General features: G+C 44.7%; 1 protein-coding gene across 1 annotated transcript in view; it reads right to left on the bottom strand.

Annotated features, from left to right (window-relative positions):
- Positions 1-15,101, bottom strand: part of LOC106596840 (dual specificity mitogen-activated protein kinase kinase 5) — a 176,332-nt gene that overhangs the window by 142,999 nt on the left and 18,232 nt on the right. Inside the window, exons 6-8 of the mRNA XM_045707997.2 lie at positions 13,140-13,198; positions 11,255-11,309; positions 5,237-5,301 (exon numbers count right to left, since the gene is read on the bottom strand). Of these exons, the coding sequence (XP_045563953.1) occupies positions 5,237-5,301; positions 11,255-11,309; positions 13,140-13,198 (179 nt within the window). The remainder of the gene's footprint in view (positions 1-5,236; positions 5,302-11,254; positions 11,310-13,139; positions 13,199-15,101) is intronic.

Raw genomic sequence — 15,101 nt, forward strand, 5'->3', positions numbered from 1 at the left:
GCAGGATCAACAGAAACAGTGTGAATGGAAGAAAACAAACACAATGACAGACAAGACAATGAAACCTAAGCCTCTACAGATGTAAGATCTTCATTTGATCAGCCTGTTGCAGGAGAACTTTCCTGCAGTGCAGCATATTTAAAACTTGTAGTGTATTTTGAGGTTTAAAAAGGCTTCTGTAGTTTGTAATTTCCACTTCGAAATTTCAGACTTGATTTTTTCCTTTATGAAAAAATGTATCAACCCCTAGAAAAATGTTGATACATTATAATCCACATAATAATTAATATTTGCTGTTGGATTATATTCCTGCTGTAGCAAACTGGCTCAAATGAAGATCCTTCATCTGTAGCAGTCAGTAAGTCTGGTCGTGCACCAAAACACAATGTCTGACTGACAGACAGACAGGTTACTAAACCCTAACCCTGTGAGTAGAGGACAGACACCAAGCCTGTACGTGTGTCTTGGTCAGTGGTGATAATGTGACAATGACACCAGAGGGCAGAGAGAGATGCCAGAGTGATTCCTATAGGCTCACCATCCACTCCCCAAACTCCACCTGGACTTCCTCTGATCTCTCCACTGAACCTCATTAAGCAGCTGATTGGATAAGCTCAGCCACATTGTCCTTGTCTTTCAAGAAACAGCAGGAGGACAACAGGATCCTGAACAACAACTAGACAAGTCAGGAACTAAGCCTACTGTACTTCAGCCAATTAAGTGATTTAGATGCCAAGTAATACCCTTGAGGTCAGGTGTAGAATGTAGTCTAGTGTTCGAGGTAATCATTGCACAGTGCGGATTAAAGTTGGCAGACGTCTAATTGTTGCTGAGGATTTGTCAGCCTTTGACCAGGTTAATATGTGGCTAAACTACCGTACATCACTGTTTGGTGTAAGGCTACTGCATATATTACAAATATACAGCCTGATAGGAACCAACTCCATCTATGTAAACAGTCAGGTGAAATGTACAGCCTGATAAGAACCAACTCCATCTATGTAAACAGTCAGGTGAAATGTACAGCCTGATAAGAACCAACTCCATCTATGTAAACAGTCAGGTGAAATGTACAGCCTGATAAGAACCAACTCCATCTATGTAAACAGTCAGGTGAAATGTACAGCCTGATAAGAACCAACTCCATCTATGTAAACAGTCAGGTGAAATGTACAGCCTGATAAGAACCAACTCCATCTATGTAAACAGTCAGGTGAAATGTACAGCCTGATAAGAACCAACTCCATCTATGTAAACAGTCAGGTGAAATGTACAGCCTGATAAGAACCAACTCCATCTATGTAAACAGTCAGGTGAAATGTACAGCCTGATAAGAACCAACTCCATCTATGTAAACAGTCAGGTGAAATGTACAGCCTGATAAGAACCAACTCCATCTATGTAAACAGTCAGGTGAAATGTACAGCCTGATAAGAACCAACTCCATCTATGTAAACAGTCAGGTGAAATGTACAGCCTGATAAGAACCAACTCCATCTATGTAAACAGTCAGGTGAAATGTACAGCCTGATAAGAACCAACTCCATCTATGTAAACAGTCAGGTGAAATGTACAGCCTGATAAGAACCAACTCCATCTATGTAAACAGTCAGGTGAAATGTACAGCCTGATAAGAACCAACTCCATCTATGTAAACAGTCAGGTGAAATGTACAGCCTGATAAGAACCAACTCCATCTATGTAAACAGTCAGGTGAAATGTACAGCCTGATAGGAACCAACTCCATCTATGTAAACAGTCAGGTGAAATGTACAGCCTGATAAGAACCAACTCCATCTATATAAACAGTCAGGTGAAATGTACAGCCTGATAAGAACCAACTCCATCTATGTAAACAGTCAGGTGAAATATACAGCCTGATAAGAACCAACTCCATCTATGTAAACAGTCAGGTGAAATGTACAGCCTGATAAGAACCAACTCCATCTATGTAAACAGTCAGGTGAAATGTACAGCCTGATAAGAACCAACTCCATCTATGTAAACAGTCAGGTGAAATGTACAGCCTGATAGGAACCAACTCCATCTATGTAAACAGTCAGGTGAAATGTACAGCCTGATAAGAACCAACTCCATCTATGTAAACAGTCAGGTGAAATGTACAGCCTGATAAGAACCAACTCCATCTATGTAAACAGTCAGGTGAAATGTACAGCCTGATAAGAACCAACTCCATCTATGTAAACAGTCAGGTGAAATGTACAGCCTGATAAGAACCAACTCCATCTATGTAAACAGTCAGGTGAAATGTACAGCCTGATAAGAACCAACTCCATCTATGTAAACAGTCAGGTGAAATGTACAGCCTGATAAGAACCAACTCCATCTATGTAAACAGTCAGGTGAAATGTACAGCCTGATAAGAACCAACTCCATCTATGTAAACAGTCAGGTGAAATGTACAGCCTGATAAGAACCAACTCCATCTATGTAAACAGTCAGGTGAAATGTACAGCCTGATAAGAACCAACTCCATCTATGTAAACAGTCAGGTGAAATGTACAGCCTGATAAGAACCAACTCCATCTATGTAAACAGTCAGGTGAAATGTACAGCCTGATAAGAACCAACTCCATCTATGTAAACAGTCAGGTGAAATGTACAGCCTGATAAGAACCAACTCCATCTATGTAAACAGTCAGGTGAAATGTACAGCCTGATAAGAACCAACTCCATCTATGTAACAGCGGGAGTCAGCCGTGCCCCCCACAGCGGGATGTACAGCCTGATAAGAACCACCCACTCGCGGGAGTCGCCTGATAGCCCCCCTAAACAGTCAGGTGAAATGTACAGCCTGATAAGAACCAACTCCATCTATGTAAACAGTCAGGTGAAATGTACAGCCTGATAAGAACCAACTCCATCTATGTAAACAGTCAGGTGAAATGTACAGCCTGATAAGAACCAACTCCATCTATGTAAACAGTCAGGTGAAATGTACAGCCTGATAAGAACCAACTCCATCTATGTAAACAGTCAGGTGAAATGTACAGCCTGATAAGAACCAACTCCATCTATGTAAACAGTCAGGTGAAATGTACAGCCTGATAAGAACCAACTCCATCTATGTAAACAGTCAGGTGAAATGTACAGCCTGATAAGAACCAACTCCATCTATGTAAACAGTCAGGTGAAATGTACAGCCTGATAAGAACCAACTCCATCTATGTAAACAGTCAGGTGAAATGTACAGCCTGATAAGAACCAACTCCATCTATGTAAACAGTCAGGTGAAATGTACAGCCTGATAAGAACCAACTCCATCTATATAAACAGTCAGGTGAAATGTACAGCCTGATAAGAACCAACTCCATCTATGTAAACAGTCAGGTGAAATGTACAGCCTGAGTACAATCTTTGAGGTGCTGCCTTGTTTGCATGTTGACAAAAATACTAACAGAAAAGAAACATAACAATACCAAAACTAACATGAACAATTGGACAGGCGGAGAAAAAAATGACATCAGCAGTTTTTCTCCCGAGCAGAAAAACAATCTGCCGCAGAACCGGATGGATTTTCTGCTGAGCTCAATTGACTGAGAAGTTGTCGGAGGTTTGCAATATTGGCTTTCCTCAGCCCAGCGGAACAATTTCCCAAGCCGAGCGAATAGCCAGTCGCTTTCTCCCTCAACTATAAGAGATAGGCCGTTAATGAAACAACCTCACCACAATAAAACGGTAAAAGAAACAAAGAAAAAACAACAGAAAAAAAGCCTGAACAAGCCTGTTAAAGAAATAAACAGGATTTGCTCCGGATGAAATTTACGACGAGCTCTGACAGAGACGACAGAACCACAGCCTCTCTCTCCGTCAAGTCAAGGTTAGAGAAGTGATCAATACCACTATCTCAATAAAACAGTTCAATAACAGGAGATGAAGGGAGGAGGAGGAGGACAGAGAAGAGAAGGAGGAGATTAAGGGAGGAGGAGGAGGAGGACAGAGAAGAGAAGGAGGAGATGAAGGGAGGAGGAGGAGGAGGACATAGAAGAGAAGGAGGAGATGAAGGGAGGAGGAGGACAGAGAAGAAAAGGAGGAGATGAAGGGAGGAGGAGGAGGACATAGAAGAGAAGGAGGAGATTAAGGGAGGAGGAGGAGGACATAGAAGAGAAGGAGGAGATGAAGGGAGGAGGAGGAGGAGGAGAGAGAAGAGAAGGAGGAGAGGATGACAGACAAGAGAAGGAGGAGAGGATGACAGACAAGAGAAGGAGGAGAGGATGACAGACAAGAGAAGGAGGAGAGGATGACAGACAAGAGAAGGAGGAGATGAAGGGAGGAGAGGAGGACAGAGAAGAGGAGGACAGAGAAGAGAAGGAGGAGAGGAGGACAGAGAAGAGAAGGAGGAGAGGAGGACAGAGAAGAGGAGGACAGAGAAGAGAAGGAGGAGAGGAGGACAGAGAAGAGAAGGATGAGAGGAGGACAGAGAAGAGAAGGAGGAGAGGAGGACAGAGAAAAGGAGAGTTATAAGGGGGGGAAAATTTGAGTGTGACGAACCAAATGCCCCTACTGTGTGTGTGTGTGTGTGTGTGTGTGTGTGTGTTGACAACACATCAGTCAGGTGATTTGGGAGGAGAGTCTTCTCTCCAGGTAACATGCTGTATGGTCCAGTGGGACAATCACTCTCATACCAGATCAATACCACATACGTTTGGCAACCTTCACATCGTAAAAAGAATACATAAATAAATTGAATCGCCACTCGCGCCCCAGACACTAACCAGCCTGATGGATTTCAGAGGGACACAAGAGATTAACAGACAGAGAGAGATCGAGACAGACAGACAGACAGACAGACAGACAGACAGACAGACAGACAGACAGACAGACAGACAGACAGACAGACAGACAGACAGACAGACAGACAGACAGACAGACAGACAGACAGACAGACAGACAGACAGACATGGTGAGAAAAGGAGAACAGAGAAATAGGGTGGAGAAAGAGAAAGTTAGTAGTTGTAAAAGTCTGGATTGTAACATGGATTGTATATGTGAGGGGTGAGTGTACACTTTAATGAACTCAAGTGGTAACTCATATTATGTTGTGGGAATGAACAGGCAGCAGTTAAAGGGCCCGGTTCAGAGAGCTGAGATGCATCTTCAACCCTTCACTGAGAACCCATACTCCAACCACAGCTCTTCTCTCAACACCATTCTTATTGTTATACCTACCAGTGACGGCACGAAGGCCCACAGTAAAGTAGAGACAGGCACCTACTTGTACACGGTCCCTCCGTTTCCATGGCCAAGCTGCTCCTGGTATTGTATGTCTTGGCCATTGATCTATAGAGACACAAACAGAGATCAATACAAATAGGATAGGAGATAGAAGATAGAGATGTCAATGGAGATTTAGAGAGAGAGAGAGAGAGAGAGAGAGAGAGAGAGAGAGAGAGAGAGAGGGAGAGAGAGAGAGAGGGAGAGAGAGAGAGGAATGTTACGGGAGGCCATAAACAAGGAGACCTGCGTTCAGGTCATCCCAAGTTCAGAGAGGGAGAGAGGGAGATGTAGAGGGAAAGAGAGAGAGAGGGAAAGAGAGAGCGAGATCAATACAACATTTGCTGTCCAATTTCTAAAAGGACAATGGCGTGTAGGGGGGCGGGTGGGGGAGGAGTGATGGAGAGTTTAATGATGATTTGTTTGCTGTCGTCGTTCCAGTCCTGTGTTGATAAAAGGTGTCAGAACGGGGTAATATAACATGGCCCCGTGTGACATGGAGGGGAGGCTGGGGAAAAGTTTCCTCCTGTCAGACTGATGGGAGGAGGGGAGGGTGTGTGTGTGTTACAATTCACACACACACACACACACACACACACACACACACACACACACACACACTGCATTTACAAGCCAAAATAGAGTATACTGCTCGGAATAAAACTCACAGACAGGTGTCCATCCCGCCACTATTCTAATATTCACACAAAAAGTCATTTCACTGACAGAGGTGTTTCCATCAAACTGACTTGTGAATAAAAACCTTTGTGTAATGACGTAGTGCTGATAAAAAGCACTGTGACATAACATATTCAAATAAAACATACAGAAGTTCAATGTGCTTCCATCGCATTTTAAACTCTACCGATGGTTCTGCTACAAAAGTTTTTAGATAAATAGCAAACTTGTCCGATCTGGTCTTGGCACATGCCCTCTTGGCAGATAAAGTGATCTGGTCTTGGCACATGCTCTCTTGGCAGATAAAGTGATCTGGTCTTGGCACATGCTCTCTTGGCAGATAAAGTGATCTGGTCTTGGCACATGCCCTCTTGGCAGATAAAGTGATCTGGTCTTGGCACATGCTCTCTTGGCAGATAAAGTGATCTGGTCTTGGCACATGCCCTCTTGGCAGATAAAGTGATCTGGTCTTGGCACATGCTCTCTTGGCAGACAAAGTGATCTGGTCTTGGCACATGCCCTCTTGGCAGATAAAGTGATCTGGTCTTGGCACATGCACTCTTGGCAGACAAAGTGATCTGGTCTTGGCACATGCCCTCTTGGCAGATAAAGTGATCTGGTCTTGGCACATGCCCTCTTGGCAGATAAAGTGATCTGGTCTTGGCACATGCTCTCTTGGCAGATAAAGTGATCTGGTCTTGGCACATGCCCTCTTGGCAGATAAAGTGATCTGGTCTTGGCACATGCTCTCTTGGCAGACAAAGTGATCTGGTCTTGGCACATGCCCTCTTGGCAGATAAAGTGATCTGGTCTTGGCACATGCCCTCTTGGCAGATAAAGTGATCTGGTCTTGGCACATGCTCTCTTGGCAGATAAAGTGATCTGGTCTTGGCACATGCCTTCTTGGCAGATAAAGTGGATAAGCTTCATGATAAGATTAAAGATCATTTTTATTTCTCAAATGGCAGCCAAGCACCATGATGTCACCAGAATAGCCTACAAATAATATCCTGAATATCCCAGATAGGCCTATTTCCTGGAAATGAATATCTCGGATAGGCCTATTTCCTGGAAATGAATATCCCAGATAGGCCTATTTCCTGGAAATGAATATCCCAGATAGGCCTATTTCCTGGAAATGAATATCCCAGATAGGCCTATTTCCTGGAAATGAATATCCCGGATAGGCCTATTTCCTGGAAATGAATATCCCGGATAGGCCTATTTCCTGGAAATGAATATCCCAGATAGGCCTATTTCCTGGAAATGAATATCCCGGATAGGCCTATTTCCTGGGAATGAATATCCTGGATAGGCCTATTTCCTGGAAATGAATATCCCAGATAGGCCTATTTCCTGGGAATGAATATCCTGGATAGGCCTATTTCCTGGAAATGAATATCCCAGATAGGCCTATTTCCTGGAAATGAATATCCCGGATAGGCCTATTTCCTGGAAATGAATATCCCGGATAGGCCTATTTCCTGGGAATGAATATCCTGGATAGGCCTATTTCCTGGAAATGAATATCCCTGATAGGCCTATTTCCTGGAAATGAATATCCCGGATAGGCCTATTTCCTGGGAATGAATATCCTGGATAGGCTTATTTCCTGGGAATGAATATCCTGGATAGGCCTATTTCCTGGGAATGAATATCCTGGATAGGCTTATTTACTGGAAATGAATATCCTGGATAGGCTTATTTCCTGAGAATGAATATCGCAGACAGGCCTTTTCCGTGAAAATGAATATCGCGGATAGGCCTATTTCCTGGGAATGAATATCCTGGATAGGCCTATTTCCTGGAAATGAATATCCCAGATAGGCCTATTTCCTGGGAATGAATATCCCGGATAGGCCTATTTCCTGGAAATGAATATCCCAGATAGGCCTATTTCCTGGAAATGAATATCCCGGATAGGCCTATTTCCTGGAAATGAATATCCCGGATAGGCCTATTTCCTGGAAATGAATATCCCGGATAGGCCTATTTCCTGGGAATGAATATCCTGGATAGGCCTATTTCCTGGAAATGAATATCCCAGATAGGCCTATTTCCTGGAAATGAATATCCCGGATAGGCCTATTTCCTGGGAATGAATATCCTGGATAGGCTTATTTCCTGGGAATGAATATCCTGGATAGGCCTATTTCCTGGGAATGAATATCCTGGATAGGCTTATTTACTGGAAATGAATATCCTGGATAGGCTTATTTCCTGAGAATGAATATCGCAGACAGGCCTTTTCCGTGAAAATGAATATCGCGGATAGGCCTATTTCCTGGAAATGAATATCCTGGATAGGCCTATTTACTGGAAATTAGCATCAAGCTCATCACCGCACATTCACCACCTTGAGAATTTCATCATAACTTATTTCACCTGTAGTCAAATAAACACTTCCTGCTTTTCCACGTGGTAGCGGGAGGACAACACAGCTCCACAACATGATGTTGTTCTAGTAATACTGGAACATAATAGCATCTCCACCAAAATATGAAGCAGAATCTATTTCACCCACAAAAATGATCCACTCTTGTCCAACGCATTTAGTTTTGTGGACATTTCTGAAAGCTTACAGACAATTAGCTTTTTCCATCACACCTGTCGTGAGTGTTTTTATTAAGAGCCTGGTAATTCATACGCAGAAAATGGTTGGATGGAAGAATGGTCCATGACAAATACAGCCTGTCTAAAAAATGGTCAGTTTCCATCAGCTTTTTATTTAGAAACCTTATACAAATTCTGCTCTCCTTCAGGACAAAACACACTGACAACAACCCCGAGACATCCCAGTTTAACAGAGCTCTGTTGTAAGTGAGTATACATGCTCAGTTCAAGCCTTTTTTATAAAGTCTATAGTCTAATAAAGACATGTCTTCGGCAGGCATGACGCTTGTCACTTCATCAATACCTACAACAACCCCCCACTCTCCAACACCCTTCCCATTTAAACCCCATGACAGCTATCAGATAAATATTTATATCTCATAACCTGTATTAGATAGATACATCTGTTTGGTTGGATGGGGTAGGGGCTGGTCCTGGCTAGCAGGCTTGTCAATAGCCTGATTGTGTGGGCAGATGCTTGTTTGTGCTGCTGAGACCAGCATGATATCAAGTCAATGGCCTGCTGTCAAGGTTCATTTTGGCCAGGGGGAAAGGGGCGAATGGGACTACACTGGGGGTTAAAAATGACCCAGCACCACCTCCTCCAATTCAGACCCATTGATTGGGTTACATGGGAGGGGGAAAGACACTTGTCAGGTGTCAGAGAGAGAGCGAGAGAGAGCGAGAGAGAGCGAGAGAGAGCGAGAGAGAGAGACAAAGTGACAGAGAGACAGAGAGACAAAGAGAAAGATAGAGAGACAAAGAGACAGAGAGACAGAGAGAGAGAGAGAAAGATAGAGAGAGAGACAGACAGAGAGACAAAGAGACAGAGAGACAGAGAGAAAGATAGAGAGAGAGACAGACAGAGAGAGAGACAAAGTGAGAGAGACAGAGAGAGAGAGACAGACAGAGAGACAGAGACAGAAAGACAGAGAGACAGAGAGAAAGATAGAGAGAGAGAGACAGACAGAGAGAGAGACAGACAGAGAGACAGAGACAGAAAGACAGAGAGACAGAGAGAAAGATAGAGAGAGAGACAGAGACAGACAGAGAGACAAAGAGACAGAGAGACAGAGAGAAAGATAGAGAGAGAGACAAAGTGAGAGAGACAGAGAGAGAGACAGACAGACACAAAGAGACAGAGAGACAGACATAGAGAGAGAGAGACAGAGAGAGAGACAGACAGAGAGAGACAGACAGACAGAGAGAGAGACAGAGAGAGACAGACAGAGAGAGAGACAGACAGAGAGACAGACAGAGAGAGGGGGTATGGCTCCATTAAACCAATGTGTTACAGGGGACATCAGGGGAAGTGGCTGGGCTTAATTGTCTGCTTGACACACTTTGCCTGGCCTTACGTGTGTGTATGTCTTAGGCAACAGCGCTCAGCTAAGAAAATGAATATCTATCCAGTCGGTCAGGATAAAGATCTCACCCGGGGCTGGCGGTGAAACAGGAAGTGAGCAGCAGCTTTCAGAGGAAATCAATGACCAGCCACTCAGTAGCAGGGACATGATGTGTCTTCTATAACAGGACCAGACACTAACAGAGACATGATGTGTCTTCTATAACAGGACCAGACACTAACAGGGACATGATGTGTCTTCTATAACAGGACCAGACACTAACAGGGACATGATGTGTCTTCTATAACAGGACCAGACACTAACAGGGACATGATGTGTCTTCTATAACAGGACCAGACACTAACAGAGACATGATGTGTCTTCTATAACAGGACCAGACACTAACAGAGACATGATGTGTCTTCTATAACAGGACCAGACACTAACAGGGACATGATGTGTCTTCTATAACAGGACCAGACACTAACAGAGACATGATGTGTCTTCTATAACAGGACCAGACACTAACAGGGACATGATGTGTCTTCTATAACAGGACCAGACACTAACAGGGACATGATGTGTCTTCTATAACAGGACCAGACACTAACAGGGACATGACGTGTCTTCTATAACAGGACCAGACACTAACAGGGACATGATGTGTCTTCTATAACAGGACCAGACACTAACAGGGACATGATGTGTCTTCTATAACAGGACCAGACACTAACAGGGACATGACGTGTCTTCTATAACAGGACCAGACACTAACAGGGACATGATGTGTCTTCTATAACAGGACCAGACACTAACAGGGACATGACGTGTCTTCTATAACAGGACCAGACACTAACAGGGACATGATGTGTCTTCTATAACAGGACCAGACACTAACAGGGACATGATGTGTCTTCTATAACAGGACCAGACACTAACAGGGACATGATGTGTCTTCTATAACAGGACCAGACACTAACAGGGACATGACGTGTCTTCTATAACAGGACCAGACACTAACAGAGACATGATGTGTCTTCTACAACAGGACCAGACACTAACAGAGACATGATGTGTCTTCTATAACAGGACCAGACACTAACAGGGACATGATGTGTCTTCTATAACAGGACCAGACACTAACAGAGACATGATGTGTCTTCTATAACAGGACCAGACACTAACAGGGACATGATGTGTCTTCTATAACAGGACCAGACACTAACAGGGACATGATGTGTCTTCTATAACAGGACCAGACACTAACAGGGACATGATGTGTCTTCTATAACAGGATCTAACAGGGTGCAGGCCTAGACCCTGAGGACAGCGCCTAGTGGGGACACGTGTGTATTAGTTCAGATGGGGGAGAAATACAATACCTGTCCATTCATCAAAATCTTCTTTAGCTCTGCGGATGACTTCTTTAGACTGGAACTGAATAATGACAACATCTGGATTCAGTCAAAAGACACAGGCTATAGAGCAAAGGTGTAATGTAGTCTGCAGTACCAGTCAAAAGTCTGGACACACCTACTCATTCAAAGGTTTTTCTTTATTTTTACTATTTTCTACATTGTAGAACAATAGTGAAGACATCAAAACTATGAAATAACACATGGAATCATGTAGTAACCAAAATAAAGGGTTGAAATTAATTTTAGATTCTTCAAAGTAGCCACCCTTTGCCTTTATGACAGCTTTTGCACACTCTTGGCATTCTCTCAGCCAGCTTCACCTGGAATGCTTTTCCAACATTCTTGAAGGAGTTCCCACATATGCTGAGCACTTGTTGGCTGCTTTTCTTTCACTCTGCAGTCCACCTCATCCCAAACCATCTCAATTGGGTTGAGGTCGGGTGATTGTGAAGGCCAGGTCATCTGATGCAGCACTCCAACACTCTCCTTCTTGGTCAAATAGCCCTTACATAGCCTGGAGGTGTGTTGGATCATTGTCCTGTTGAAAAACAAATGATAGTCCCACTAAGCGCAAACCAGATGGGATGGCGAATCGCTGCAGAATGCTGTGGTAGCCATGCTGGTTAAGTGTGCCTTGAATTCTAAACGAATCACTGACAGTGCCACCAGCAAAAGAACACCCACACCATCACACCTCCTCCTCCATGCTTCACGGGGAAATCACACATGCAGAGATCATCCGTTCACCTACTCTGCATCTCACAAAGACACGGCTGTTGGAAACAAAAATCTCAAATTTGGACTCATCAGACCAAAGGACAGATTTCCACCGGTCTAATGTCCATTGCTCGTGTTTCTTGGCCCAAGCAAGTCTCTTCTTCTTATTGGCGTCCTTTAGTAGTGGTTTCTTTGCAGCAATTCAACCACGAAGGCCTGATTCACGCAGTCTCCTCTGAACAGTTGATGTTGAGATGTGTCTGTTACTTGAACTCTGTGAAGCATTGATTTGGGCTGAAATTTCTGAGACTGGTAACTAATGAGCTTATCCTCTGCAGCAGAGTTAACTCTGGGTCTTCCTTTCCTGTGGCGGTCCTCATCAGATCCAGTTTCATCATAGCGCTTGATAGTTTTTGTGACTGCAATTGAAGAAACTTTCAAAGTTCTTGAAATTTTCCAGATTGACTGACCTTCATGCCTTAAAGTAATGATGGACTGTCATTTCTCTTTGCTTATTTGAGCTGTTTTTGCCATAATATGTACTTGGTCTTTTACCAAATAGGGCTACCTTCTGTATACCACCCCTACCTTGTCACAACACAACTGAAAGAAATTCCTGAAAGAAATTCCACAAATGAACTTAACAAGGCACACCTGTTAATTGAAATGCATTCCAGGTGACTACCTCATGGAGCTGGTTGAGAGAATGCCAAGAATGTGCAAAGCCGTCATTAAGGCAAAGGGTGGCTACTTTGAAGAATCTAAAATATATTTTGATTTGTTTAACATATAATTCCATATGTGTTATTTCATAGTGTTGATATCTTCACTATTATTCTACAATGTAGAAAATAGTACAAATAAAGAAAACCTTTGAATGAATAGTTGTGTCCAAACTTTTGACTGGTACTGTACATAGATACCAAGATATTCAAATACACTCTATATCTGAGAAGCACAATCATATATCCATCCACCAACCCACTCATCTATCCATCCACCCACCCATCCAGCAATTCACCCATATTTATCCATCCATCCACCCACCGGCATTTACATACACTCCTCCATCCATCCATCCCTCCTCCATCCACCCCCAGGCAGTTGGGCCTTAACCCTCCAGACTCCTCACCTATTGTTGGGCATAGAGCCAACGGCGGCGGGGGAACAGTCATTGGGCCTCGTGTTCACCTGCGGCCAAAAAGAGACAGAGACAATAAGTTGGCAAGGCCAACAGCCAGCCAGGCAGCAAGCACACAGGCCTTCTAATGAACCCATTGACTGACTGACTCAACACAACACACTCTCTCTCTCTCGCTCTCTTTTTCTCTCAGTTCAAACTGAGGGTTAATTGACTTTTGTTAGAGAGAAAGAGAGAGAGTATGAGAGAGAAAGATAGAGGAGAGAGAACGAGGGAGACAGAAAAATAGAGAACGAGGGAGACGGAGAGAGAGAGAGAGGAGAGAGAACGAGGGAGACGGGGAGAGAGAGAGATAGAGGAGAGAGAACGAGGAAGACGGAGAGAGAGAGAGATAGAGGAGAGAGAACGAGGGAGACGGAGAGAGAGAACAAGGGAGGCAGGGAGAGAGAGATAGAGGAGAGAGAACGAGGGAGGCAGGGACAGAGAGAGATAGAGGAGAGAGAACAAGGGAGAAAGGGAGAGAGAGAGAGGAGAGAGAACGAGGGAGACAGGGAGAGAGAAAGATAGAGGAGAGAACGAGGGAGACAGGGAAAGAGAGATAGAGGAGAGAGAACGAGGGAGACAGAGAGAGAGAGAGATAGAGGAGAGAACGAGGGAGACAGGGAGAGAGAGATAGAGGAGAGAGAACAAGGGAGGCAGGGAGAGAGAGATAGAGGAGAGAGAACGAGGGAGCCAGGGAGAGAGAGATAGAGGAGAGAGAACAAGGGAGACAGGGAGAGAGAGAGGAGAGAGAACGAGGGAGACAGAGAGAGATAGAGGAGAGAGAACAAGGGAGACAGGGAGAGAGAGATAGAGGAGAGAGAACAAGGGAGACAGGGAGAGATAGAGGAGAGAGAACAAGGGAGACAGGGAGAGAGAGAGAGAGAGAGAGAGAAGAGAGAACGAGGAAGACGGGGAGAGAGAGAAGAGAGAGAACGAGGAAGACGGAGAGAAAGAGATAGAGGAGAGAGAACGAGGGAGACAGGGAGAGAGATAGAGGAGAGAGAACAAGGGAGACGGAGAGAGAGAACGAGGGAGGAAGGGAGAGAGAGAGAGAAGAGAGAGAACGAGGGAGACGGAGAGAGAGAGGAGAGAGAACGAGGGAGAAGGAGAGAGAGAGGAGAGAGAACGAGGGAGACGGGGAGAGAGAGAGAAGAGAGAGAACGAGGAAGACGGAGAGAGAGAGAGAAGAGAGAGAACGAGGAAGACGGAGAGAAAGAGATAGAGGAGAGAGAACGAGGGAGACAGGGAGAGATAGAGGAGAGAGAACGAGGGAGACAGGGAGAGAGAGAGATAGAGGAGAGAGAACGAGGGAGACGGAGAGAGAGAACGAGGGAGGAAGGGAGAGAGAGATAGAGGAGAGAGAACGAGGGAGGCAGGGACAGAGAGAGATAGAGGAGAGAGAACAAGGGAGAAAGGGAGAGAGAGAGAGGAGAGAGAACGAGGGAGACAGGGAGAGAGAAAGATAGAGGAGAGAACGAGGGAGACAGGGAAAGAGAGATAGAGGAGAGAGAACGAGGGAGACAGGGAGAGAGAGAGGAGAGAGAACGAGGGAGACCGGGAGAGAGAGAGGAGAGAGAGAGAGAGAGAAAAAGGGAGACCGGGAGAGAGAGAGGAGAGAGAACGAGGGAGACAGGGAGAGAGAGAGGAGAGAGAACGAGGGAGATCCGGGAGGAGAGAGAGATAGAGAGAGAACGAGGGAGATCCGGGAGAGAGAGAGATAGAGAGAGAACAAGGGAGTTCGGGAGAGAGAGAGATAGAGGAGAGACCGGGAGAGAGAGAGGAGAGAGAACGAGGGACACCGGGAGAGAGAGAGAGAGAGAGAGGAGAGAGAACAAGGGAGTCCGGGAGAGAGAGAGATAGAGAGAGAACAAGGGAGTCCGGGAGAGAGAGAGATAGAGGAGAGACCGGGAG

The sequence above is a fragment of the Salmo salar genome, chromosome 26 (genome assembly GCF_965601325.2).
Source record: "Salmo salar chromosome 26, fSalSal1, whole genome shotgun sequence".
NCBI classification, from domain to species: Eukaryota; Metazoa; Chordata; class Actinopteri; order Salmoniformes; family Salmonidae; genus Salmo; species Salmo salar.